Source organism: Ranitomeya imitator, chromosome 1 (genome assembly GCF_032444005.1).
Source record: "Ranitomeya imitator isolate aRanImi1 chromosome 1, aRanImi1.pri, whole genome shotgun sequence".
Classification (NCBI taxonomy): Eukaryota; Metazoa; Chordata; class Amphibia; order Anura; family Dendrobatidae; genus Ranitomeya; species Ranitomeya imitator.
The window spans coordinates 929,661,708-929,689,632 of NC_091282.1; the positions used below are offsets into that span (position 1 = coordinate 929,661,708).

A 27,925-nucleotide genomic window follows, 5' to 3' on the forward strand; every position below is an offset into this window, starting at 1 on the left:
TTTTTTTGCTTGATTTGGGTTCTAAAATCTACCTGCAAAAATCACTACATCAATCAGTGGGAGAAAAATATTGGCCTCTGGGCTTGTGTGCCACTCCTGACTCCTGTGTGTGCCATCTCTCACTCAGTGGGGCATAGAAAGCCTTTTTTTTTTTTTTTTTTTTTTTATTTGGTTTCTAAATTCTTCCTGAAAAAATCATTTTATTTAATTTGGTTTCTAAATTCTTCCTGAAAAAATCATTTTATTTAATTTGGTTTCTAAATTCTTCCTGAAAAAATCATTTTATTTAATTTGGTTTCTAAATTCTTCCTGAAAAAATCATTTTATTTTATTTTGTTTCTAAAGTCTCCCTGAAAAAAAAAAAAAATAAAACAGTGGGAGAATAATATTGACATTTGTGCTTGAGTGACAGTCCTGCGTGTGTGGCATCTCTGTGATTTGGTGCCACAGAAAACAGAGTGTGTAACATTGTGCCTGATTTTCCTTGTGGTCTCACCAACCTGTAAAGGGATATTGAAATCATACTGAAGTTATAGGTCACCGTGTAAGTTGTTTGACAGCAACAAATAAAGTTACTTTGGTTAAGTTTTTAAAACAATGAGGAAGTCTGGTGCAAGAGGTCGTGGCCGTGGGCGTTCATTGTCAGCTGGTAATGATGGTAGTGGTAGTGGAGCATCAGGTGGTCGTGGGAAAAAAAATATTCCACCTAAGTCTGGAGCTGTGGAGCCAGGTTCGTCGTCTGGCTACACAAGGCCTCGAACGCTCTCTTTTCTGGGAGTAGGAAAACCGCTTTTAAAGCCGGAGCAGCAACAGCAAGTTTTGGCTTACCTTGCAGACTCAGCCTCTAGCTCTTTTGCCTCCTCTTCTGAAACTGGTAAATGTAAAAGCAGCGCGTCGCTTGTGGATGTTCACGGTAATGGACAAGTCGCTTCCTTGTCCTCTTCAGCAAAAACAACAACAAGAGAGAAGTATGCAGCAGGCGACACAACGGGTTACTCCATGGAGCTCTTTACACATACCGTCCCTGGCTTAGAAAGTGAAACACTTAACAGGCCATGCCCATTACAAGTAGATTCTGACATGGAGTGCACTGATGCACAGCCACAGCCTGACTACTATGCTGGTCCTTTGACTCAGACCACAACATTGCCCTCTCAGGGTACTGATCCACAATCAGACCCTGATGAGACAATGTTGCCCCGTCACGAACGCTATACCACCGACCGACACTGTGACACAGACGAAGTTGCACACGAGCTAGAAGAGGAGGTAATAGTTGACCCCGATTGGCAGCCATTGGGGGAACAGGGTGCAGGCGGCAGTAGTTCAGAAGCGGAGGTGGAGGAGGGGCCGCAGCAGGCATCAACATCGCAACAGGTTCCATCTGCCGGGCCCGTATCTGGCCCAAAACACGTGGCAAAGCCAAAACCTGTTGGAGGACAGCGTGGCCATCCGGTTAAAGCTCAGTCTGCAATCCCTGAAAAGGGATCCGATGCTAGGAAGAGTGCAGTCTGGCATTTTTTTTAAACAACATCCAATTGATCAGCGCAAAGTCATCTGTCAAAAATGTTCAACTAGCTTAAGCAGAGGTCAGAATCTGAAAAGTCTAAATACAAGTTGCATGCATAGACATTTAACCACCATGCATTTTCAAGCCTGGACTAACTACCAAACGTCCCTTAAGGTTGTAGCACCCTCGGCCAATGAAGCTAGTCAGCAACGCAACATCCCTTCCGTCACTGTAAGGCCACCATTTTCCGCACCACCGGCAGTATCTGTGCAGGTTTCTTTGCCAGCCAAAAGCAGTCAGGGTCAGGGAATCGCCAGTTTTGTAGGAGGAAATATTGCATCTAAGGCACCGGCGGAAACAATACCGTCTCCAACCGTCTCTCAGTCTGCCATGTCCACCGGCACACCCGCAAGTTCCACGATCTCCAGCTCTCCAGTCCAGCTCACCCTACATGAGACTCTGGTTAGAAAAAGGAAGTACTTATCCTCGCATCCGCGTTCACAGGGTTTTAACGCCCACATAGCTAGACTAATCTCGTTAGAGATGATGCCCTACCGGTTAGTTGAAAGTGAAGCTTTCAAAGCCCTGATGGAGTACGCTGAACCACGCTACGAGCTACCCAGTCAACACTTTTTTTCCAGAAAAGCCATCCCAGCCCTGCACCAGCATGTTAAACAGCGCATCGTCCATGCACTCAGGCAATCTGTGAGTACAAAGGTGCACCTGACTACAGATGCATGGACCAGTAGGCATGGCCAGGGACGTTACGTGTCCATCACGGCACACTGGGTGAATGTGGTGGATGCAGGGTCCACAGGGGACATCAATTTCGGGACAGTTGTGCCTAGCCCACGGTCTAGGAAACAGTTGGCTGTAGGCGTTCGCACCCCCTCCTCCTCGTCCTCCTGCAGAAGCGACAGCTCTTCCACAGACCGCAGTCGGCCAACCACTCCATCAGCAGCTGACACTGTTGCACACCAGTTGTCCCATTATGGGCCAGCTACTGGCAAGCGTCAGCAGGCTGTATTGGCTATGAAGTGTTTGGGCGACAACAGACACACCGCGGAAGTTCTGTCCGAGTTCTTGCAACAAGAAACGCAGTCGTGGCTGGGCACAGTAGATCTTGAGGCAGGCAAGGTAGTGAGTGATAACGGAAGGAATTTCATGGCTGCCATCTCCCTTTCCCAACTGAAACACATTCCTTGCCTGGCTCACACCTTAAACCTGGTGGTGCAGTGCTTATTGAAAACTTATCCTGGGTTCTCCGACCTGCTCCTCAAAGTGCGTGGACTTTGCTCACATATCCGACGTTCGCCTGTACACTCCAGCCGTATGCAGACCTATCAGCGGTCTTTGAACCTTCCCCAGCATCGCCTAATCATAGACGTTGCAACAAGGTGGAACTCAACATTGCACATGCTTCAGAGACTGTGCCAACAGAGGCGGGCTATTATGTTTTTGTGGGAGGATACACATACACGAGCAGGCAGTAGGATGGCAGACATGGAGTTGTCAGGTGTGCAGTGTTCGAAGATACAAGACATGTGTCAAGTCCTTCAGTGTTTTGAGGAATGCACACGGCTGGTTAGTGCAGACAACGCCATAATAAGCATGAGCATCCCCCTAATGTGTCTGCTGATGCAAAGTTTGACACTCATAAAGGATCAGGCGTCTGCACCAGAGGAAGAGGAAAACCTTGATGACAGTCAGCCATTGTCTGGTCAGGGCAGTGTACAGGACGAGGTAGCGGGCGAAGAGGAGGTGGAGGACGAGGAGGATGATGGGGATGAGTATATTTTTAATGAGGAAGCTTTCCCGGGGGCACTGGAAATTGGTGGCGTGGCAAGGCCGGGTTCTGGTTTTTTGAGGGACACAAGTGACGTAGATTTGCCTGAAACTGCCCCTCAACCAAGCACAACCGCAGATTTGACAACTGGAACTTTGGCCCACATGGCGGATTATGCCTTGCGTATCCTCAAAAGGGACACACACATTACTAAAATGATGAACGATGATGATTACTGGTTGGCCTGCCTCCTTGATCCTCGCTATAAAGGCAAATTGCAAAATATTATGCCACATGAGAACTTGGAACTAATATTAGCAACCAAACAATCAACTCTTGTTGACCGTTTGCTTCAGGCATTCCCAGCACACAGCGCCCGTGATCGTTCTCACACGAGCTCCAGGGGGCAGCAGACCAGGAGTGTTAGGGGTGCACACATCAGAAGTGGCGTTGGACCGAGGGGTTTTCTGACCAGGTTGTGGAGTGATTTTGCTATGACCGCAGACAGGACAGGTACTGCTGCATCAATTGAAAGTGACAGGAGACAACATTTGTCCAGTATGGTTACTAACTATTTTTCATCCCTTATCGATGTTCTCCCTCAACCGTCATTCCCATTTGATTACTGGGCATCAAAATTAGACACCTGGCCAGAATTGGCAGAATATGCATTGCAGGAGCTTGCTTGCCCGGCAGCTAGTGTCCTATCAGAAAGAGTATTCAGTGCTGCAGGTTCAATATTAACCGAAAAAAGGACTCGTCTGGCTACCCAAAATGTTGATGATCTAACATTCATTAAAATGAACCACAACTGGATTTCGAATTCTTTTGCTCCACCTTGCCCGGCAGACACCTAGCTTTCCTACGAAAAGCTCTTGCCTGTGGACTACTGTGAATTTCTTTTCGAATGTCTAATTTGCTGCAGCTGATTGTCCAGCATACGACATGTTTACACCTCCCTAAATGGCCAAACTCCTCACACGGGGCCGTGGTATCGCGACTTGGCGCAAGCACCCGTGAGAGTGCTGTTTGTCTGAAGAGGTGGGTGTGCCCGCTTTTGGTCGACGGCACTGCCACTGGGTCCCTCATAGTACAATAAAGTGTCTCTGGCGGTGGTGGTGCGCACCCAACGTCAGACACACTGTTGTAACATGAGGGGCCCTGGGCCTGTACCGCCGTCCACAAGAGAGTTCACCCACCCCCAGGTCAAACATTGCTCTGCCACTTCCACAATTATCTCTCACACAGGAGGGGTTTGTCTCTATGTAAAGTCTTGTCTAAAGTCCACTTTAAGGGAGGATATTAGCGAAGGGAATGAGGATGTCGAGTCCATATGGGTTGAAATTCATGGAGGGAAAAATGGTAACAAAATTCTCATTGGGGTCTGTTACAAACCCCCAAATATAACAGAAAGCATGGAAAGTCTACTTCTAAAGCAGATAGATGAAGCTGCAACCCATAATGAGGTCCTGGTTATGGGGGACTTTAACTACCCGGATATTAACTGGGAAACAGAAACCTGTGAAACCCATAAAGGCAACAGGTTTCTGCTAATAACCAAGAAAAATTATCTTTCACAATTGGTGCAGAATCCAACCAGAGGAGCAGCACTTTTAGACCTAATACTATCTAATAGACCTGACAGAATAACAAATCTGCAGGTGGTTGGGCATTTAGGAAATAGCGACCACAATATTGTGCAGTTTCACCTGTCTTTCACTAGGGGGACTTGTCAGGGAGTCACAAAAACATTGAACTTTAGGAAGGCAAAGTTTGAACAGCTTAGAGATGCCCTTAATCTGGTAGACTGGGACAATATCCTCAGAAATGAGAATACAGATAATAAATGGGAAATGTTTAAGAACATCCTAAATAGGCAGTGTAAGCGGTTTATACCTTGTGGGAATAAAAGGACTAGAAATAGGAAAAACCCAATGTGGCTAAACAAAGAAGTAAGACAGGCAATTAACAGTAAAAAGAAAGCATTTGCACTACTAAAGCAGGATGGCACCATTGAAGCTCTAAAAAACTATAGGGAGAAAAATACTTTATCTAAAAAACTAATTAAAGCTGCCAAAAAGGAAACAGAGAAGCACATTGCTAAGGAGAGTAAAACTAATCCCAAACTGTTCTTCAACTATATCAATAGTAAAAGAATAAAAACTGAAAATGTAGGCCCCTTAAAAAATAGTGAGGAAAGAATGGTTGTAGATGACGAGGAAAAAGCTAACATATTAAACACCTTCTTCTCCACGGTATTCACGGTGGAAAATGAAATGCTAGGTGAAATCCCAAGAAACAATGAAAACCCTATATTAAGGGTCAGCAATCTAACCCAAGAAGAGGTGCGAAACCGGCTAAATAAGATTAAAATAGATAAATCTCCGGGTCCGGATGGCATACACCCACGAGTACTAAGAGAACTAAGTAATGTAATAGATAAACCATTATTTCTTATTTTTAGTGACTCTATAGCGACAGGGTCTGTTCCGCAGGACTGGCGCATAGCAAATGTGGTGCCAATATTCAAAAAGGGCTCTAAAAGTGAACCTGGAAATTATAGGCCAGTAAGTCTAACCTCTATTGTTGGTAAAATATTTGAAGGGTTTCTGAGGGATGTTATTCTGGATTATCTCAATGAGAATAACTGTTTAACTCCATATCAGCATGGGTTTATGAGAAATCGCTCCTGTCAAACCAATCTAATCAGTTTTTATGAAGAGGTAAGCTATAGACTGGACCACGGTGAGTCATTGGACGTGGTATATCTCGATTTTTCCAAAGCGTTTGATACCGTGCCGCACAAGAGGTTGGTACACAAAATGAGAATGCTTGGTCTGGGGGAAAATGTGTGTAAATGGGTTAGTAACTGGCTTAGTGATAGAAAGCAGAGGGTGGTTATAAATGGTATAGTCTCTAACTGGGTCGCTGTGACCAGTGGGGTACCGCAGGGGTCAGTATTGGGACCTGTTCTCTTCAACATATTCATTAATGATCTGGTAGAAGGTTTACACAGTAAAATATCGATATTTGCAGATGATACAAAACTATGTAAAGCAGTTAATACAAGAGAAGATAGTATTCTGCTACAGATGGATCTGGATAAGTTGGAAACTTGGGCTGAAAGGTGGCAGATGAGGTTTAACAATGATAAATGTAAGGTTATACACATGGGAAGAGGGAATCAATATCACCATTACACACTGAACGGGAAACCACTGGGTAAATCTGACAGGGAGAAGGACTTGGGGATCCTAGTTAATGATAAACTTACCTGGAGCAGCCAGTGCCAGGCAGCAGCTGCCAAGGCAAACAGGATCATGGGGTGCATTAAAAGAGGTCTGGATACACATGATGAGAGCATTATACTGCCTCTGTACAAATCCCTAGTTAGACCGCACATGGAGTACTGTGTCCAGTTTTGGGCACCGGTGCTCAGGAAGGATATAATGGAACTAGAGAGAGTACAAAGGAGGGCAACAAAATTAATAAAGGGGATGGGAGAACTACAATACCCAGATAGATTAGCGAAATTAGGATTATTTAGTCTAGAAAAAAGACGACTGAGGGGCGATCTAATAACCATGTATAAGTATATAAGGGGACAATACAAATATCTCGCTGAGGATCTGTTTATACCAAGGAAGGTGACGGGCACAAGGGGGCATTCTTTGCGTCTGGAGGAGAGAAGGTTTTTCCACCAACATAGAAGAGGATTCTTTACTGTTAGGGCAGTGAGAATCTGGAATTGCTTGCCTGAGGAGGTGGTGATGGCAAACTCAGTCGAGGGGTTCAAGAGAGGCCTGGATGTCTTCCTGGAGCAGAACAATATTGTATCATACAATTATTAGGTTCTGTAGAAGGACGTAGATCTGGGTATTTATTATGATGGAATATAGGCTGAACTGGATGGACAAATGTCTTTTTTCGGCCTTACTAACTATGTTACTATGTTACTATGTTACTTCCACCAATGTTTAGACTATGCGTTGACATCCTTCCATTCCTGCCACTGACAATACCATTGTGTTGACATGTATAATGGTACTTAACATAGTCAGGGGCAGTGTCCTCTATTTACCCAAGTAAAAACTTTGCGCCAAATTAGTAGGTCAGAAACAACGCAGAGGATCCCACCCCTGTACCTAAAGATTGCACCCTTTAGTGTTTTCGCTGGATTTTAATGTGAGACATTCACATTTATGTATTGTTTTGGACTACTAACTGGCAGACACTCATTACAATCATCCTCCGCTGACCAGGCCACTGCTGGCCGTGTTCACCTGGAACCAATTTAAAATTGCCTACAGCCATCTGTTATTATGTTAGGCCTTCGAAGCCTGTCTGCGGTCACTCCTTCCACTAGGCCTCCACTGACCACACCACTGCTGCCCGTGTACCCCTGGAACCAATTATAAAGCGCCTACAGCCCAATTTTTTTATGTTAGGCCTTCGAAGCCTGTCTGCGGTCCCTCCTTCCACTAGGCCTCCACTGACCTGTCTTCTGCTGCCCGTGTACCCCTGGAACCAATTATAAAGTGCCTACAGCCCAATTTTTTTATGTTAGGCCTTCGAAGCCTGTCTGCGGTCCGTTCTTTCTACTACTACTATACTGACCAGGCCACTGCTGCCCGTGTTCCCCTGGAACCAATGTAAAATTGCCTACAGCCATCTGTTATTATGTTAGGCCTTCGAAGCCTGTCTGCGGTCACTCCTTCCACTAGGCCTCCACTGACCAGACCACTGCTGCCCGTGTTCCCCTGGAACCAATTTTAAATTGCCTACAGCCAGCCCAATTTTTTTTATGTTAGGCCTTCGAAGCCTGTCTGCGGTCCGTTCTTTCTACTACTACTACACTGACCAGGCCACTGCTGCCCGTGCTCCCCTGGAACCAATTTAAAATTGCCTACAGCCATCTGTTATTATGTTAGGCCTTCGATGCCTGTCTGCGGGCACTCCTTCCACTAGGCCTCCACTGACCACACCACTGCTGCCCGTGTACCCCTGGAACCAATTTAAAATTGCCTACAGCCATCTGTTATTATGTTAGGCCTTCGATGCCTGTCTGCGGTCACTCCTTCCACTAGGCCTCCACTGACCAGGCCACTGCTGCCCGTGTTCCCCTGGAACCAATGTAAAATTGCCTACAGCCATCTGTTATTATGTTAGGCCTTCGATGCCTGTCTGCGGGCACTCCTTCCACTAGGCCTCCACTGACCACACCACTGCTGCCCGTGTACCCCTGGAACCAATGTAAAATTGCCTACAGCCATCTGTTATTATGTTAGGCCTTCGATGCCTGTCTGCGGGCACTCCTTCCACTAGGCCTCCACTGACCACACCACTGCTGCCCGTGTACCCCTGGAACCAATTATAAAGTGTCTACAGCCCAATTTTTTTTATGTTAGGCCTTCGAAGCCTGTCTGCGGTCCTTCCTTCCAATAGTTCTCCACTGACCAGACCAATGCTGCCCGTGTACCCCTGGAACCAATGTAAAATTGCCTACAGCCATCTGTTATTATGTTAGGCCTTCGATGCCTGTCTGCGGGCACTCCTTCCACTAGGCCTCCACTGACCACACCACTGCTGCCCGTGTACCCCTGGAACCAATTATAAAGTGTCTACAGCCCAATTTTTTTTATGTTAGGCCTTCGAAGCCTGTCTGCGGTCCTTCCTTCCAATAGTTCTCCACTGACCAGACCAATGCTGGCCGTGTACCCCTGGAACCCAGCTGAAAGTGCATAGAGCCTCCTTTTTTTCTTTGTTTTATATTTAGAAAGCCCAGATGAACTACACTGTACCACGGTTCAAGCTACCCAGTCGACATTTCTTTTGCGAGAAAAGCCATCCCAGCCCTCCACCGGCATGAAAGTCTGCATTGTCATAGCACTCAGGCAATCAAACAGTTGAAAGGTGCACCTGACAAGAGACGCATGGACCAGTAGGCATGTCCACAAAAAATTACGTGTCCATTACGGCGCACTGGGTTAATGTGTTGGATGCATGGTCCACAGGGGACAGCCTACAAAGTCTGTCTGCAGTCCCTAATTCAAATTTTCCTCCGCTGACCACACCACTGCTGCCCGTGTATCCCTGGAACCATTTTTAAAGTGCCTACAGCCTAATTTTGTTATGTTAGGCCTACTACGCCTGTCTGCGGTCCCTCCTTCCAATACTCGTCCACTGACCACACCATTGCTGCCCGTGGACCCCTGGAACCAATATTTAATTGCATAGAGCATCATTTTTTTAATAGTAGGCGTACAAAGTCTGTGTGCGGTCCACTATTGAAATTGTCCTCCACTGCCCAGAGCAATGCTGCCTGTGTACCCCTGTAACTTTTTTAAGCTGCTGTGAGCCACATTTTTGGTTTAAGGCCTACTACCTGTGTCTGTCTGCGCCACTCAATTCAGCTGTGTTCCTTTGAAAAAAGCAGAGCGTCAATAGTCTTGTTTTCAGCCTCTAGGAATTTTAAAAGTGCTTTGGGGGTACAACTTTGGTAGGGCCTACTAACGGTGTCTGCCGCCCCAAGGTGTGCCCCAGGTTTCGTCCACATTGCTTCAGTCTTCCGACTCTCGTTTAGTAGTTGTAGAAAACTACACTGCATTAGGCCTACAAATTGGGTATGGGGTGTAGAGAGATGGTGTGTTACACTCCAAGGTGTTCCCCAGGTTTCCTCTCCATTGCTTCGATCTTCATGCTCTCGTTTAGTAGTTGTTGGAAACTACGCTGCATTAGGCATACAAATTGGGTATGGGGTGTAGAGAGATGGTGTGTTACACTCCAAGGTGTTCCCCAGGTTTCCTCTCCATTGCTTCGATCTTCATGCTCTCGTTTAGTAGTTGTTGCAAACTACACTGCATTAGGCCTACAAATTGGGTATGGGGTATAGAGAGATGATGTGTTACACTAAAAGGTGTTCCCCAGGTTTCGTCCACATTGCTTCGGTCTTCCGAATCTCGTTTAGTAGTTGTAGAAAACTACACTGCATTAGGCCTACAAATTGGGTATGGGGTGTAGAGAGATGGTGTGTTCCACTCCAAGGTGTTCCCCAGGTTTCCTCTCCATTGCTTCGATCTTCATGCTCTCGTTTAGTAGTTGTTGGAAACTACGCTGCATTAGGCCTACAAATTGGGTATGGGGTGTAGAGAGATGGTGTGTTCCACTCCAAGGTGTTCCCCAGGTTTCCTCTCCATTGCTTCGATCTTCATGCTCTCGTTTAGTAGTTGTTGGAAACTACGCTGCATTAGGCCTACAAATTGTGTATGGGGTGTAGAGAGATGGTGTGTTACACTCCAAGGTGTTCCCCAGGTTTCCTCTCCATTGCTTCGATCTTCTGGCTCTCGTTTAGTAGTTGTTGGAAACTACACTGCATTAGGCCTACAAATTGTGTATGGGGTGTAGAGACGGTGTGTTCCACTCCAAGGTGTTCTCCATGTTGCCTTTCCTGAGCTTCTTTCTTCAGGCTCTTGTTAAATAGTGGTTAAATGGAACAACTGCATTTGGCGTACTAGTTGGTTTGGGGCCTACTAACAGTGTCTGCCGCTCCTTGCTGTTCTCCTGGTTTCCTGTCCTGAAATTCCATTTTCAGGCTCTCGTTAAGTAGTTGTTAATGTTAGACTGCATTTGGCCTACTAGTTGGGTTGGGGCCTACTATCGGTGTCTGCCACTCCTTGCTGTTCTCCTCCACTGAACAAAGCTGTGCCGCCTGTTTACTACGGTTGCCAATTTTGAACTGCATTTCGACTACTTACTGATTTGGGCCTACTCTCTGTGTCAGCCTCTCATTCCAGTTGTATTCCACTGCAATGCCCCCTGGTTAGTCCTGTGTTACCAATTTTGAACTGCATTTAGCCCACTTTATTCTTTGGGCCTATATCTGTGTTTCCTCCTCATCCTGCCCATTGCCCAGCCAGTGATAGATGAGTCTGCTGGTACATTGACCCATAACGCAAAATTCCCCGTGCACGCTACACAGCAAGATTGTGACCCTGCTGAAAGTCAGGTTCCTCTTCCCGCATACCATACCACCTTACACGGGGACAAAGAGGAAGGTGCAGATGAAAGTGCAGGTTCCTTCATCAGGTGAGGGGAGGAATACTAGTTGGCGACGTCACTGGCACAGGGCCTCTCATAGTACGCAAAAGTGTTGCTGCCGGTGGGAGGCGCCCCCGCCGTGCAAACACACCGCTGTACTTTGAGGGGCCCTGTGCCAGTGCCAATGCCAACGAGTGGGCCCCCCCTGCTTGCTCAGGATCTCAGCACTTGCAAAGTTGAAATACTTACCTCTCCCTGCTCCACTGCCGTGACGTGTTCCAGATTTCCTGGGCCCACTAATTACTTGAACCAGCCCTACCCCCCACAACTTTAGCCAAATGACCCCCAATTTCAAATGCCTTCCAATTATTATAAGGTAAATTACGATTGACAAGCTTCTGTAACAAGAATGGATGTTTTTGCCATTAAAATGGGCAGTGTTGGTGTTTTCCTGGCCTCCACTCACTGCCGACTATGCTCCCCCATTGACTTGCATTGGGTTTCGTGTTTCGGGTGATACCCGACTTTTCGCGATTCTACTCGACTCGACTTCTAAGATAGTCGGGTTTCGCGAAACACAGCTCGACTCTAAAAAGGTCAAGGTCGCTCAACCCTAGTCACTGCAATGTACTGGTCACTGCAACGGCAGTTTGCAATTTTCTCTCAGCAACATCCACTGCTGCCCGTTTCTGGAAAACACCCATGGAGTCAAAATCATCACTAGACCTGTAAGGCGTATAATTTCCAAAATGGAGTCACTTGAGGGGGGGTTTTGCTGTTTTAGCACTTAAGGGCTCTGTATATGGAATCCACAAACTATTCTAGGAAAATCTGTGCTCCAGGAGGCAAATTACTCTCCATTCCTCCCGAGTTTCGCCGTATGGCTAAACAGTACTATTCAGTCATATATGGGGAATTTCTACATTCAGCAGAAAATGTGGGAGAAATTTTGGTGCCATTTTCACTCATTTCCCAGTGTGAAAATGTAAAATCTTGGGCTAAAACAAAATTTTGGTGGCTGTTTTGGGACACAGGGGCTCTGCCAATATGACATGGCACCCTCAAACCAGTCCAGCAAAATCTGAACTGCAATATGGTGCTCCTTCCCTTCTGAGCTTTGCATTGTGCCTCATAAGTAGTTTTCAACAACATATTTTCTCCTTGTGAAAATGATGATAAAATTTGGGGTTAAGAAAAAAAAATAATTGTCAGAAAAATACGGTTTTCACTTTTTAACATATCAACGTTGTAAAGTTCTGTGAAGCCTTTGTGGGATCAAGGTGCTCACCAGAAATCTAGATAAGTTCTTTGATGGGTTTAGTTTCTAAAATGGGGTCATTTGTGGAAGGTTTCTACTGTTCAGGAAGGAGCTCTCTAATCGCAACATGTCTCGGCAGACCTTTAGGGTTACTGAACAGTACAATAGGCAAATAATCAGATTACCCAAATGGTATAAAGGAAAAAGTCCTCTTACCCGTACAAAATCAAGTCATTATATGGCTTCCTTGATGCAAAAGTAAAAAAAAAAAAAAGTGATTCTTCTAGCGTTGCAAAGAACAAATGTTTTGATATTTGCGATTCTTCCAAGTGTTTACGCCAAGTGTTTAATGTAAATCATTTTAACACCAAGTTGTGTAAAATTTTCTGGACTTTTGGCATTTTCACACAAGTTTAAAACTTCTCCACCGAAATAGGTGGAGCTAATGAGGAAGCTGGACGGGGGGTGGGCTAGCTACATTCACATGTCAAATTCTTTAAAGGGAACCTGTCACCCCGAAAATCGCGGGTGAGGTAATCCCACCGGCATCAGGGGCTTATCTGCAGCATTCTGTAATGCTGTAGATAAGCCCCCGATGTTACCTGAAAAAGGAGAAAAAGACGTTAGATTATACTCACCCAGGGGCGGTCCCGCTGCTGGTCAGGTCGGATGGGCGTCTCCGGTCCGCTGCGGCGCCTCCTATCTTCTTTCCATGACGTCCTCTTCTGATCTTCAGCCACGGCTCTGGCGCAGGCGTACTTTGCTCTGCCCTCTCGAGGCCGCAGCGGACCGGAGACGCCCATCCGACCTGACCAGCAGCGGGACCGCCCCTGGGAGAGTATAATCTAACGTCTTTTTCTCCTTTTTCAGGTAACATCGGGGGCTTATCTACAGCATTACAGAATGCTGCAGATATGCCCCTGATGCCGGTGGGATTACCTCACCCGCGATTTTCAGGGTGACAGGTTCCCTTTAAAAGTGGCTGCGTTTCTGATTCCAGAAATGTTGCTTCAGTATCGGTCTATGACTAGAGGAACATCTCTTGCAAAGCCCATGGAGGCTCATGCCACTGATAAAGATGCGCAGAATTCCTTTGAACGAATTCAGTACATTTCATTTCTGCATGCCCCTCATTTAGATTGATGTCAAAAAGTGTAAAAATTCCCTAAGATCAACTGTAGAAAGACAAAACTGAGATTCTTTAAATCTGCCGAACATTGTATTGTATCACTTAATTTGGGAAACTTCTTCTTCTATACTATTGAAAATAATTTTGCGCAATTAGCTGATTGTAGGGACCATTCTCTATCTAAGCCTTTGTTCATTAACTTACTCATGTTTCTACAATTAGGTTGTGGCTTGGTATTGCAGAGCTTAGCTGAAAGTATGGCTTCAATGTTCTGTACATTTTGGTTTTGCTTTTCAGGATGTTCCTTGTATTTTGCCTTTTGATCAGAGAAATCTTGTTTCCTTCTGTGTTGCACTTAAAATAAGGCAGGGCATCCATTATAAGGAGAATCCGGAAGGCTTGGCATTTAATGGCATGTCTTGCATGTAATTTACATTATGTCATACTAGCTTGTGTATTCAGGTGACTCATTCCGATTGCAACACTGTCTCTTGTTTTTATCCATATTTTCCATTTCACTATTTTACTCGTTCATTTATTTTAACAGTTAATATACAGGGTAAAACACTTGCTACTTTACCTGGAAAAAAAACTTTAAAAGACTCTTGCACTGAAATTTTGGCTGTGCATACCTTTGTTCATGAGAAACTGATGTTTTTAAAATTGTCCACCGTTTGCATCCATCAGCTGGACTTCTGAGGTCATAGTTTGAATTTCTCTATGTATGTTCTCTTGGAGCACCTGAAATGTTCATGGCTTGTTACTGTACACCTGACCTTTCAAATGGCTCTAAAGGAAATAAACTGGAGGTGTTAAAATGGGCGATCTTGGTGGCCACAGTCCCTTGGGGATTAATTTGTCAACAAAGACTTTATTCAACGGTACGGTATGGGTATCTGACATTCCATAGTGTACAGGTATCCGGCATTCAATACGGTACGGGTATCTGGCATTCCACAGTGTACAGGTATCCGGCATTCAATACGGTATGGGTGTCTGGCATTCCATATTGTACAGGTATCCGGCATTCAATGGGGTACTGGTATCTGGCATTCCACAGTGTACAGGTATCCGGCATTCAATACGGTATGGGTGTCTGGCATTCCATATTGTACAGGTATCCGGCATTCAATGCGGTACGGGTATCTGGCATTCCATATTGTACAGGTATCCGGCATTCAATGGGGTACGGGTATCTGGCATTCCACAGTGTACAGGTATCCGGCATTCAATGCGGTATGGGTGTCTGGCATTCCATATTGTACAGGTATCCGGCATTCCACATTGTACAGGTATCCGGCATTCCATATTGTACAGGTATCCGGCATTCAATGCGGTATGGGTATCCGGCATTCCATATTGTACAGGTATCCGGCATTCCATATTATACAGGTATCCGGCATTCAATGGGGTACGGGTATCTGGCATTCCACAGTGTACAGGTATCCGGCATTCAATACGGTATGGGTGTCTGGCATTCCATATTGTACAGGTATCCGGCATTCAATGCGGTACGGGTATCTGGCATTCCATATTGTACAGGTATCCGGCATTCAATGGGGTACGGGTATCTGGCATTCCACAGTGTACAGGTATCCGGCATTCAATGCGGTATGGGTGTCTGGCATTCCATATTGTACAGGTATCCGGCATTCCATATTGTACAGGTATCCGGCATTCAATGCGGTATGGGTATCCGGCATTCCATATTGTACAGGTATCCGGCATTCCATATTGTACAGGTATCCGGCATTCAATGCGGTACGGGTATCTGGCATTCCGTGGTGTACAGGTATCCAGCATTCAATGCGGTACGGGTGTCTGAAATTCCATAGTGTACAGGTATCCGGCATTCAGTGTGGTACGGGTATCTAGCATTCCATATTGTACAGGTATCCGGCATTCAATGCGGTACGGGTATCTGGCATTCCACAGTGTACAGGTATCCGGCATTCAATGCGGTATGGGTGTCTGGCATTCCATATTGTACAGGTATCCGGCATTCAATGCGGTACGGATGTCTGGAATTCCATAGTGTACAGGTATCCGGCATTCAGTGTGGTACGGGTATCTGGCATTCCTTATTGTACAGGTATCCGGCATTCAATGCGGTACGGGTATCTGGCATTCCACAGTGTACAGGTATCCGGCATTCAATGTGGTACGGGTATCCGGCATTTAATGCGGTACGGGTATCTGGCATTCCATAGTGTGCAGGTATCCGGCATTCAATGCGGTACGGCTATCCGGCATTCCACAGTGTACAGGTATCTGGCATTCAATGCGGTATGGGTATCAGGCATTGCATAGTGTGTGGGTATCCAGCATTCAATGCGGTACGGGTATCTGGCATTCCATAGTGTACAGGTATCCGGCATTCAATGCGGTATGGGTATCAGGCATTGCATAGTGTGTTGGTATCCAGCATTCAATGCGGTACGGCTATCCGGCATTCCACAGTGTACAGGTATCTGCCATTCAATGCGGTATGGGTATCAGGCATTGCATAGTGTGTGGGTATCCAGCATTCAATGCGGTATGGTTATCTGGCATTCCACAGTGTACAGGTATCTGGCATTCAATGCGGTATGGGTATCAGGCATTGCATAGTGTGTGGGTATCCAGCATTCAATGCGGTACGGGTATCTGACATTCCATAGTGTACAGGTATCCAGCATTCAATGCGGTATGGGTATCAGGCATTCCATATTGTACAGGTATCCAGCATTCAATGCGGTATAAAGTATTTTTCTCCCTATAGTTTTTTTAGAGCTTCAATGGTGCCATCCTGCTTTAGTAGTGCAAATGCTTTCTTTTTACTGTTAATTGCCTGTCTTACTTCTTTGTTTAGCCACATTGGGTTTTTCCTATTTCTAGTCCTTTTATTCCCACAAGGTATAAACCGCTTACACTGCCTATTTAGGATGTTCTTAAACATTTCCCATTTATTATCTGTATTCTTATTTCTGAGGATATTGTCCCAGTCTACCAGATTAAGGGCATCTCTAAGCTGTTCAAACTTTGCCTTCCTAAAGTTCAATGTTTTTGTGACTCCCTGACAAGTCCCCCTAGTGAAAGACAGGTGAAACTGCACAATATTGTGGTCGCTATTTCCTAAATGCCCGACCACCTGCAGATTTGTTATTCTGTCAGGTCTATTAGATAGTATTAGGTCTAAAAGTGCTGCTCCTCTGGTTGGATTCTGCACCAATTGTGAAAGATAATTTTTCTTGGTTATTAGCAGAAACCTGTTGCCTTTATGGGTTTCACAGGTTTCTGTTTCCCAGTTAATATCCGGGTAGTTAAAGTCCCCCATAACCAGGACCTCATTATGGGTTGCAGCTTCATCTATCTGCTTTAGAAGTAGACTTTCCATGCTTTCTGTTATATTTGGGGGTTTGTAACAGACCCCAATGAGAATTTTGTTACCATTTTTCCCTCCATGAATTTCAACCCATATGGACTCGACATCCTCATTCCCTTCGCTAATATCCTCCCTTAAAGTGGACTTTAGACAAGACTTTACATAGAGACAAACCCCTCCTCCTCTCCGATTTTTACGATCCTTTCTAAACAGACTGTAACCCTGTAAGTTGACTGCCCAGTCATAGCTTTCATCTAACCATGTCTCGGTTATTCCCACTATGTCAAAGTTACCTGTAGATATTTCTGCTTCTAGTTCTTCCATCTTGTTTGTCAGGCTTCTGGCGTTTGCGAGCATGCAGTTTAGAGGATATTGTTTTGTTCCAATCTCCTCACTGTGGATTGTTTTAGAAATGTTCTTACCTCCCTTCAGAGTATGTTTTCCTGGGTCGTCTTTGTTCGAGTCTAATGTTTTTCTTCCCGTCCCCTCTTCTTCTAGTTTAACGCCCTCCTGATGAGTGTAGCGAGTCTTCTGGCGAATGTGTGTTTCCCAGGTTTGTTGAGGTGTAGTCCGTCTCTGGCGAGTAGTCCATCGTACAAGTAATTCACACCGTGGTCCAGGAATCCGAATCCTTGTTGTCTGCACCATCGTCTTAGCCAGTTGTTTGCATCAAGGATCCTGTTCCATCTCCTGGTGCCATGCCCGTCTACTGGAAGGATAGAAGAAAAAACTACCTGTGCATCCAGTTTCTTTACTTTCTTCCCCAACTCTTCAAAGTCCTTGCAGATTGTCGGTAGGTCCTTCCTTGCCGTGTCATTGGTGCCAACATGTATCAGAAGAAATGGGTGGACGTCCTTGGAGCTGAAGAGCTTTGGTATCCTATCGGTCACATCCTTGATCATCGCACCTGGAAGGCAGCATACTTCTCTTGCAGTTATGTCCGGTCTGCAGATGGCTGCTTCTGTGCCTCTCAGTAGTGAGTCTCCCACCACCACCACTCTTCGTTGCTTCTTGGCTGTACTTTTTGCTGTCACTTGTTGCTGTGTGCCCTTTTCTTTTTTGCTTGCTGGTATTGCTTCATTCTTAGGTGTGCCATCTTCATCCTCTACAAAGATTTGATATCGGTTCTTCAGTTGTGTGGTTGGTGATTTCTCCATGGTCTTCTTGCTTCTTTTGGTCACATGCTTCCACTCATCTGCTTTTGGAGGTTCTCTGACACTTTTTTCACCTTCTGTGACCAGTAGAGATGCTTCTGTTCTGTCTAGAAAGTCTTCATTCTCTTTGATGAGTTTCAAAGTTGCTATTCTTTCTTCCAGACCCCGCACCTTTTCTTCTAAAAGGGCCACTAGTCTACACTTCTGACAGGTGAAATTGGATTCTTCTTCTGGTCGATCTGTGAACATGTAGCACATGCTGCAGCTCACCATGTAGGTTGTCACATCTGCCATGTTGCTCCTAGATCCTGCTGACTTGCTGTGTGTTTTCCTTCTTGTGTAATCTACTCAGCCAAGCTCTCTTGCAATAATGTCCTACAGGCAAAAATTCGGCGCGCGGTTTGGTGATGCTTTCGAAGCAGCTGGTCCCGGCTGTACCCAACGATCTTCTAGCTTAGGGAGACTTCGCTTCTCCCAGAAGGCACCTGGAATATGCAAATTAGCCTCCTGAAGCTTGAATCCCTGGTTTGAAGCACATTGCTAAGGAGAGTAAAACTAATCCCAAACTGTTCTTCAACTATATCAATAGTAAAAGAATAAAAACTGAAAATGTAGGCCCCTTAAAAAATAGTGAGGAAAGAATGGTTGTAGATGACGAGGAAAAAGCTAACATATTAAACACCTTCTTCTCCACGGTATTCACGGTGGAAAATGAAATGCTAGGTGAAATCCCAAGAAACAATGAAAACCATATATTAAGGGTCACCAATCTAACCCAAGAAGAGGTGCGAAACCGGCTAAATAAGATTAAAATAGATAAATCTCCGGGTCCGGATGGCATACACCCACGAGTACTAAGAGAACTAAGTAATGTAATAGATAAACCATTATTTCTTATTTTTAGTGACTCTATAGCGACAGGGTCTGTTCCGCAGGACTGGCGCATAGCAAATGTGGTGCCAATATTCAAAAAGGGCTCTAAAAGTGAACCTGGAAATTATAGGCCAGTAAGTCTAACCTCTATTGTTGGTAAAATATTTGAAGGGTTTCTAAGGGATGTTATTCTGGATTATCTCAATGAGAATAACTGTTTAACTCCATATCAGCATGGGTTTATGAGAAATCGCTCCTGTCAAACCAATCTAATCAGTTTTTATGAAGAGGTAAGCTATAGGCTGGACCACGGTGAGTCATTGGACGTGGTATATCTCGATTTTTCCAAAGCGTTTGATACCGTGCCGCACAAGAGGTTGGTACACAAAATGAGAATGCTTGGTCTGGGGGAACATGTGTGTAAATGGGTTAGTAACTGGCTTAGTGATAGAAAGCAGAGGGTGGTTATAAATGGTATAGTCTCTAACTGGGTCGCTGTGACCAGTGGGGTACCGCAGGGGTCAGTATTGGGACCTGTTCTCTTCAACATATTCATTAATGATCTGGTAAAAGGTTTACACAGTAAAATATCGATATTTGCAGATGATACAAAACTATGTAAAGCAGTTAATACAAGAGAAGATAGTATTCTGCTACAGATGGATCTGGATAAGTTGGAAACTTGGGCTGAAAGTTGGCAGATGAGGTTTAACAATGATAAATGTAAGGTTATACACATGGGAAGAGGGAATCAATATCACCATTACACACTGAACGGGAAACCACTGGGTAAATCTGACAGGGAGAAGGACTTGGGGATCCTAGTTAATGATAAACTTACCTGGAGCAGCCAGTGCCAGGCAGCAGCTGCCAAGGCAAACAGGATCATGGGGTGCATTAAAAGAGGTCTGGATACACATGATGAGAGCATTATACTGCCTCTGTACAAATCCCTAGTTAGACCGCACATGGAGTACTGTGTCCAGTTTTGGGCACCGGTGCTCAGGAAGGATATAATGGAACTTGAGAGAGTACAAAGGAGGGCAACAAAATTAATAAAGGGGATGGGAGAACTACAATACCCAGATAGATTAGCGAAATTAGGATTATTTAGTCTAGAAAAAAGACGACTGAGGGGCGATCTAATAACCATGTATAAGTATATAAGGGGACAATACAAATATCTCACTGAGGATCTGTTTATACCAAGGAAGGTGACGGGCACAAGGGGGCATTCTTTGCGTCTGGAGGAGAGAAGGTTTTTCCACCAACATAGAAGAGGATTCTTTACTGTTAGGGCAGTGAGAATCTGGAATTGCTTGCCTGAGGAGGTGGTGATGGCGAACTCAGTCGAGGGGTTCAAGAGAGGCCTGGATGTCTTCCTGGAGCAGAACAATATTGTATCATACAATTATTAGGTTCTGTAGAAGGACGTAGATCTGGGTATTTATTATGATGGAATATAGGCTGAACTGGATGGACAAATGTCTTTTTTCGGCCTTACTAACTATGTTACTATGTTACTATGTTACTATGGTTATCTGGCATTCCACTGTGTACTGGTATCCGGCATTTAATGCGGTATGGTTATCTGGCATTCCTTATTGTACAGGTTTCCGGCATTTAATGCCGTACGGGTATCTGGCATTCCATAGTGTGCAGGTATCCGGCATTCAATGTGGTACGGGTATCCGGCATTTAATGCGGTACGGGTATCTGGCATTCCATAGTGTGCAGGTATCCGGCATTCAATGCGGTACGGCTATCCGGCATTCCACAGTGTACAGGTATCTGGCATTCAATGCGGTATGGGTATCAGGCATTGCATAGTGTGTGGGTATCCAGCATTCAATGCGGTACGGGTATCTGGCATTCCATAGTGTACAGGTATCCGGCATTCAATGCGGTATGGGTATCAGGCATTGCATAGTGTGTGGGTATCCAGCATTCAATGCGGTATGGTTATCTGGCATTCCACAGTGTACTGGTATCCGGCATTCAATGCGGTACGGCTATCCGGCATTCCACAGTGTACAGGTATCTGGCATTCAATGCGGTATGGGTATCAGGCATTGCATAGTGTGTGGGTATCCAGCATTCAATGCGGTATGGGTATCTGGCATTCCATAGTGTACAGGTATCCGGCATTCAATGCGGTATGGGTATCAGGCATTGCATAGTGTGTGGGTATCCAGCATTCAATGCGGTATGGTTATCTGGCATTCCACAGTGTACAGGTATCTGGCATTCAATGCGGTATGGGTATCAGGCATTGCATAGTGTGTGGGTATCCAGCATTCAATGCGGTACGGGTATCTGGCATTCCATATTGTACAGGTATCCAGCATTCAATGCGGTATGGTTATCTGGCATTCCACAGTGTACTGGTATCCGGCATTCAATGCGGTACGGATATCTGGCATTCTACAGTGTACAGGTATCCGGCATTCAATGAGGTATGGGTATCTGCATTCCATATTGTACAGGTATCCGGCATTCAATGCGGTATGGGTATCTGACATTTCATATTGTACAAGTATCCGGCATTCAATGTAGTTCGGGTATCTGGCATTCCACAGTGTACAGGTATCCGGCATTCAATGCGGTATGGGTATCCGGCATTCCATATTGTACAGTTATCCGGCATTCAATGCGGTATGGGTATCTGACATTTCATATTGTACAAGTATCCGGCATTCAATGTGGTTCGGGTATCCGGCATTCCATATTGTACAGTTATCCGGCATTCAATGCGGTATGGGTATCTGACATTTCATATTGTACAAGTATCCGGCATTCAATGTGGTTCGGGTATCTGGCATTCCATATTGTACAGTTATCCGGCATTCAATGCGGTATGGGTATCCGGCATTCCATATTGTACAGTTATCCGGCATTCAATGCGGTATGGGTATCCGGCATTCCATATTGTACAGTTATCCGGCATTCAATGCGGTATGGGTATCTGACATTTCATATTGTACAAGTATCCGGCATTCAATGTGGTTCGGGTATCTGGCATTCCATATTGTACAGTTATCCGGCATTCAATGCGGTATGGGTATCCGGCATTCCATATTGTACAGTTATCCGGCATTCAATGCGGTATGGGTATCCGGCATTCCATATTGTACAGGTATCCGGCATTCCATATTGTACAGGTATCCGGCATTCAATGCGGTACGGGTATCTGGCATTCCATATTGTACAGGTATCCGGCATTCAATGCGGTACGGGTATCCGGCATTCCACAGTGTACAGGTATCCAGCATTCAATACAGTATGGGTATCAGGCTGTCGATTGTGTGCAGGTATCTGGCATTCCATAGTGTGTTAACGTTTGTAAAGCAGTTATCCTCAGTAAACTGTACCTATTCTGAAATGACTATCCATTTTTGACATTGATTTTGTATTTTTTTTTTTTCTTAGAGCTGTGGTGGGACAGAACAATCCAAAATCATCCCAAATGGTAAGTTGTATCCCCTACCTGCACAATCATGTAATAACCAGTCGGCATTTGAAATATCTTCCTTTACTATCTGTAAATCTAGAGGCTCCAGATGCCGACCAGTCCCATGACGTCATTGCTGAACTGCAGGTGTCGTCGTTGTACTCCGTGGCACCGTTAAATGTGGACCACGTGGGAAATAAAACCTTTTTACATGGACGATATTTCCTAATGCTGACGTAAAGGGAGTGATGTGTTTGGAAAACTAATGCTCTAATCCAATAGATTGGCAAATTCAACATTATTATGATTCTTATCTGCTGCTTTTTATTGGCCATATTTAAGAAAAAAAAATATGACAAGATTTTTATTGCAAAAATCAAAGGATGAACCCAGGTTGTTGGTAGTCTCATAGTAGTACACAAAATGGGTTTTAAAGGGAACCTGCCGTTCCTGGAGTCTGCCAAACCATGATTGTACAGTTAAATTTTCTTAGCCCTCCATTACAGCACAGTTCTTCATGCTCCTCACAGATGCCTCTATATTGTATTAAAACTTCTTTTATGTGCCATTCATTTATACACTAGTGCCCTAGGATTAGTCAAAATGGCGTCACTTCCCCCAGACTGCTCCTGCTTCAGATTCTCCTAATTGACTTACTTTATTCTAGGGTCGGGCAGAACCCAAGTACCAGTATTGTCCACGATCTACAGCTCAGGGCTGCTGTCTATTCAGTGCCATATTCAATTATCCCCAACCCCTCTTCCCCTGTGGTTGGGTAACACATTAGCGTGGTACATCTGGGGAGGAGAGGTGATGCGTATTTTTGTACCAGGGTCATAAAAAGGCTAAGGAAATTAAATAACAAGATGAACATATATTCCCTTTTTAAAACTAATCTTTAATAATTCCAATATTTAAAAAACACCTACCTAGTGAATAAAAATTGGTTAGATACCAAAAAATAGAAAAAAGACATAAAAAAAAAACCTACAAAACCCTCCAATAGACCTAATCCTAAACGTGCCTGGCTGTGGAGGTTTGCACCCTATAAGAACAATTCTTTGGTGCCCTCACTCACCGAGGACTATCCCTCACTCCCCTATATCACCCTAACAATATACCGGTAGGTGGGAAAACGAATAGTTACATAGAAGGAATGAAACAATACAAGTATCCAGGCACCTAGGAAATCCCCTGCAGGTGTTTGATATTTATTGGTATTTCATCTGTTTTGTCTACCAAATAATACGATCTGTCACCATGACAAGCACTCTAACAGGTACAATAAACATGATATATGATAAACTTTGTCCATTAGATAGATCTAAGCCAGGTGTACATTTCACAATCCATAAACAAAAATAGGACATATGCCCAATATAACAGAGAGTACACTTATCATGGATGGGCATATGTCATGGTGACAGATAGTATTTGATATTTATTGGTAACTAGATGGTTGCCCAATTCTAACGCATTGGGTATTCTAGAATATGTATGTAGTATATAGCACAGCCCACGTAGTGAATAACACAGCCCACGTAGTGTATAACACAGCCCACGTAGTGTAAAACACAGCCCATGTAGTGTATTGCACAGCCCATGTAGTGTATTGCACAGCCACGTAGTATATTGCACAGCCACGTAGTGTATTGCACAGCCAAGTAGTGTATTGCACAGCCCACGTAGTGTATAACACAGCCCACGTAGTGTATAAAACAGCCCACGTAGTGTATTGCACAGCCCACGTAGTGTATTGCACAGCCACGTAGTATATTGCACAGCCACGTAGTGTATTGCACAGCCATGTAGTGTATTGCACAGCCACGTAGTATATTGCACAGCCACGTAGTATATTGCACAGCCACATAGTATATTGCACAGCCACGTAGTGTATTGCACAGCCACGTAGTATATTGCACAGCCACGTAGTATATTGCACAGCCACATAGTATATTGCACAGCCACATAGTATATTGCCCAGCCAAGTAGTATATTGCCCAGCCAAGTAGTATGTTGCCCAGTCACATAGTATATTGGCCAGCCACGTAGTATATTGCCCAGCCACATAGTATATTGCCCAAGCACGTAGTATATTGCCCAGCACAGAGCCACGTAGCATAGATACTTAAAAAAAAAAAAAAAAACATATACTCACCTTCCGCCCTGGGACCGGAAGCTGCCGCTTGCAATGGACCGGTCTCGGGAGCGTGGCGAAGAGCGGGAAAGGCGGCAGAGGGTGAGTATAGCAGGTTTTTTGTTTTTTTTAAATTATTTTTAACATGACCTATTTTTACTATTGATGCTGCATAGGCAGCATCAATAGTAAATAGTTGGGGGGACACAGGGTTAATAGCAGCGGTAACGGAGTGCGTTACACCGCGGGCCGTTACCGCTGCCATTAACCCTGTGTGAGCGGTGAGTGGAGGGGATTACGGAGCGGGCGCGGGGCAGTGAGTGCAGGGGAGTAGGGGAGGGACTAATCGGACTGTGCCCGTCGCTGATTGGTCGCGGCAGCCATGACAGGCAGCTGCCGAGACCAATCAGCGAATGAATAACCGTGACAAAAGGACAGACAGACAGACAGGCAGACGGAAGTGACCCTTAGACAATTATATATACCTATATATCTCTATATATAATTGTATAAGGGTCACCTCCGTCTTTCTGTCTGTCTGTCCTGTCTGTCTTTCTGTCACGGATATTCATTAGTCGCGGCCTGTCTGTCATGGAAATCCAAGTTGCTGATTGGTCGCGGCAAAACAGCCACGACCAATCCGCAACGGGCACAGTCCAGAAGAAAATGGCCACTCCTTCCTCCCCACAGTCAGTGCCCGGCGCCCGCATACTCCCCTCCAGTCAGCGCTCACACAGGGTTAGTGGCAGCGTTGACCGCGGTGTAACGCACTCGGTTAACGCTGCTATTAACCCTGTGTGACCAACCTTTTTACTATTCATTCTGCCTATGCAGCATGAATAGTAAAAAGATCTAATGTTAAAAGAAATTAAAAAATAGTGATATACTCGCCCTCCGTTGGCCCCCGGATCGAAGTGGTTACCGACGCTCCTCGCGACGCCCCGGTGACCGCTCCATGCATTGCGGTCTCGCGAGATGACGTGCGGTCTCGCGAGACTGCTACGTCATCATCTCGCGAGACCGCAATGCACTCTTCAGACCGGAGCGCGCGAGGAGCGTTGGTAACCGCTTCGATCCGGGGGCCAACAGAGGGTGAGTATATCACTATTTTTTATTTTTATTCTTTTTTTTTTAACAGGGATATGGTGCCCACATTGCTATAGACTGCGTGGGCTGGGCAATATACTACGTGGGCTGCGCAATATACTACATGGGCTGCGCAATGTACTACGTGGGCTGCGCAATGTACTACGTGGGCTGCGCAATGTACTACGTGGGCTGCGCAATGTACTACGTGGGCTGCGCAATGTACTACGTGGGCTGCGCAATGTACTACGTGGGCTGCGCAATGTACTACGTGGGCTGCGCAATGTACTACGTGGGCTGCGCAATGTACTACGTGGGCTGCGCAATGTACAACACGGTCTGCGCAATGTACTACGTGGTCTGCGCAATGTACTACGTGGTCTGCGCAATGTACTACGTGGTCTGCGCAATGTACTACGTGGGCTGCGCAATGTACAACGTGGGCTGCACAATGTACAACGTGGGCTGCGCAATGTACTACGTGGGCTGCGCAATGTACTGCGTGGGCTGTGCTATACACTACGCATACGTATTCTAGAATACCCGATGCGTTAGAATCGGGCTACCATCTAGTGTATAGATAGATAGATAGATAGATAGATTGATTCATCTGTTTAGTAGATAAAACACCTGCAGGGGATTTCCTAGGTGCCTGGATACTTGTATTATTTCATTCCTTCTCTATAACTATATGTTTTTCCACCTATATTGTTAGGGTGAAATAGGGGTGTGAGGATAGTCCTCGGTGAGTGAGGGCGCCAAAAAATCGTTCTTATAGGGTGCCAAGCTCCACAGCCAGGCAGGGGGCTCTGCTGCCAGCTGTAGAGGAAAGCTTCACTCAGCGTGCACCACTCTCCTGGGATATCCATCCCTATGAGGAGCAGCCAGCAGTGCATAGACAGCAGATATTAACCTCAGGCAGTGGACTATGGCAGTGCTTGGGCTTAGGCTGACCCTGGAATTGAGGGAGGGGGGTGGATACAGGATCTGAGGCTCATTAGCTCATAAGCACTGTCACATAAAAATAGTTGTTATACACAATTTAATCTACATTGTATAACCTCAAGCGCTGTGCTGTAATGCAGGGATAAGCCAATTTAAGGGTATGTGCACACGTCAGGATTTCTTGCAGAAATTTTCCTGACAAAAACCGGAGATTTCTGCCAGAAATCCGCATGCGTTTTTACCGCGATTTTTACGTGTTTTTTTGTGCGTTTTTTTGTGCGTTTTTTCCCAAATGCATAGAATTGCGGAAAAAACGCAGAAAATCCGCAAAAATAATGAACATGCTCATTTTTTTACCGCGATGCGTTTTTTTCGTGGAAAAAACGCATCCATGTGCACAAAACATGCAGAATGCATTTTAAATGATAGAATGCATAATGTATGCGTTTTTAATGAGTTTTTATAGCGTTTTTAACGCGAAAAAACACGAAAAAACCTGTACGTGTGCACATAGCCTTGCACTATGCTGGCGGTTTGGGAGACCTGACCCCAGTATCTCTTTAATCTTATTAGTAGGATTTGATAATATCAAACACCAAGAGATTCTCCATGTAGTTGAAGCATGGTAGAGAAAGGATTCATGGGCTGTACTGAACTTGCATTTCACACAAGTGTATAGGTCTGCTTTTCATTAGGCACTAATGGACAGAAAAGTAGTCAGTAGGCAGATATTCCTGCAGAGATGGGATCCTTGCCCACTAGATGTTGCCGCTGGCAGAGCCTGTATGCTAGATTGCCCTCATCAGTAACATCCCTATAAGTCCGGCTTCACACTCAGCGTATGAAAATACAGTCCGTATATTACGGCCGTAATACGCTGAAATGTCCCGAAAATAGTGGTCCGTAGCTCCTCCGTAGGCAGGGTGTGTCAGCGTTTTTTGCGCATGGCATCCTCCGTATGTAATCCATATGGCATCCGTACTGCGTGGTTTTCTCGCAGGCTTGCAAAACCAACATACCGCTATAGAAATGATCCATGTGTCCCAAAAAGAAAAAAAATATATATATACTGTCTATATATATATATATATATGCCATTAGACACATATATGTATACTAGATTGTGGCCCGATTCTAAAGCATCGGGTATTCTAGAATATGCATGTCCCCGTAGTATATGGACAATGATGATTGC

At 45.1% G+C, this 27,925-nt stretch overlaps 1 protein-coding gene across 2 annotated transcripts in view; it reads left to right on the top strand.

The window, feature by feature from the left end:
* Positions 1–27,925, top strand: part of PDLIM5 (PDZ and LIM domain 5) — a 426,156-nt gene that overhangs the window by 196,641 nt on the left and 201,590 nt on the right. For both annotated transcript variants that reach the window (XM_069743580.1, XM_069743581.1), the window contains exon 4: positions 22,541–22,580. In XM_069743580.1, the coding sequence (XP_069599681.1) occupies positions 22,541–22,580 (40 nt within the window). The remainder of the gene's footprint in view (positions 1–22,540; positions 22,581–27,925) is intronic.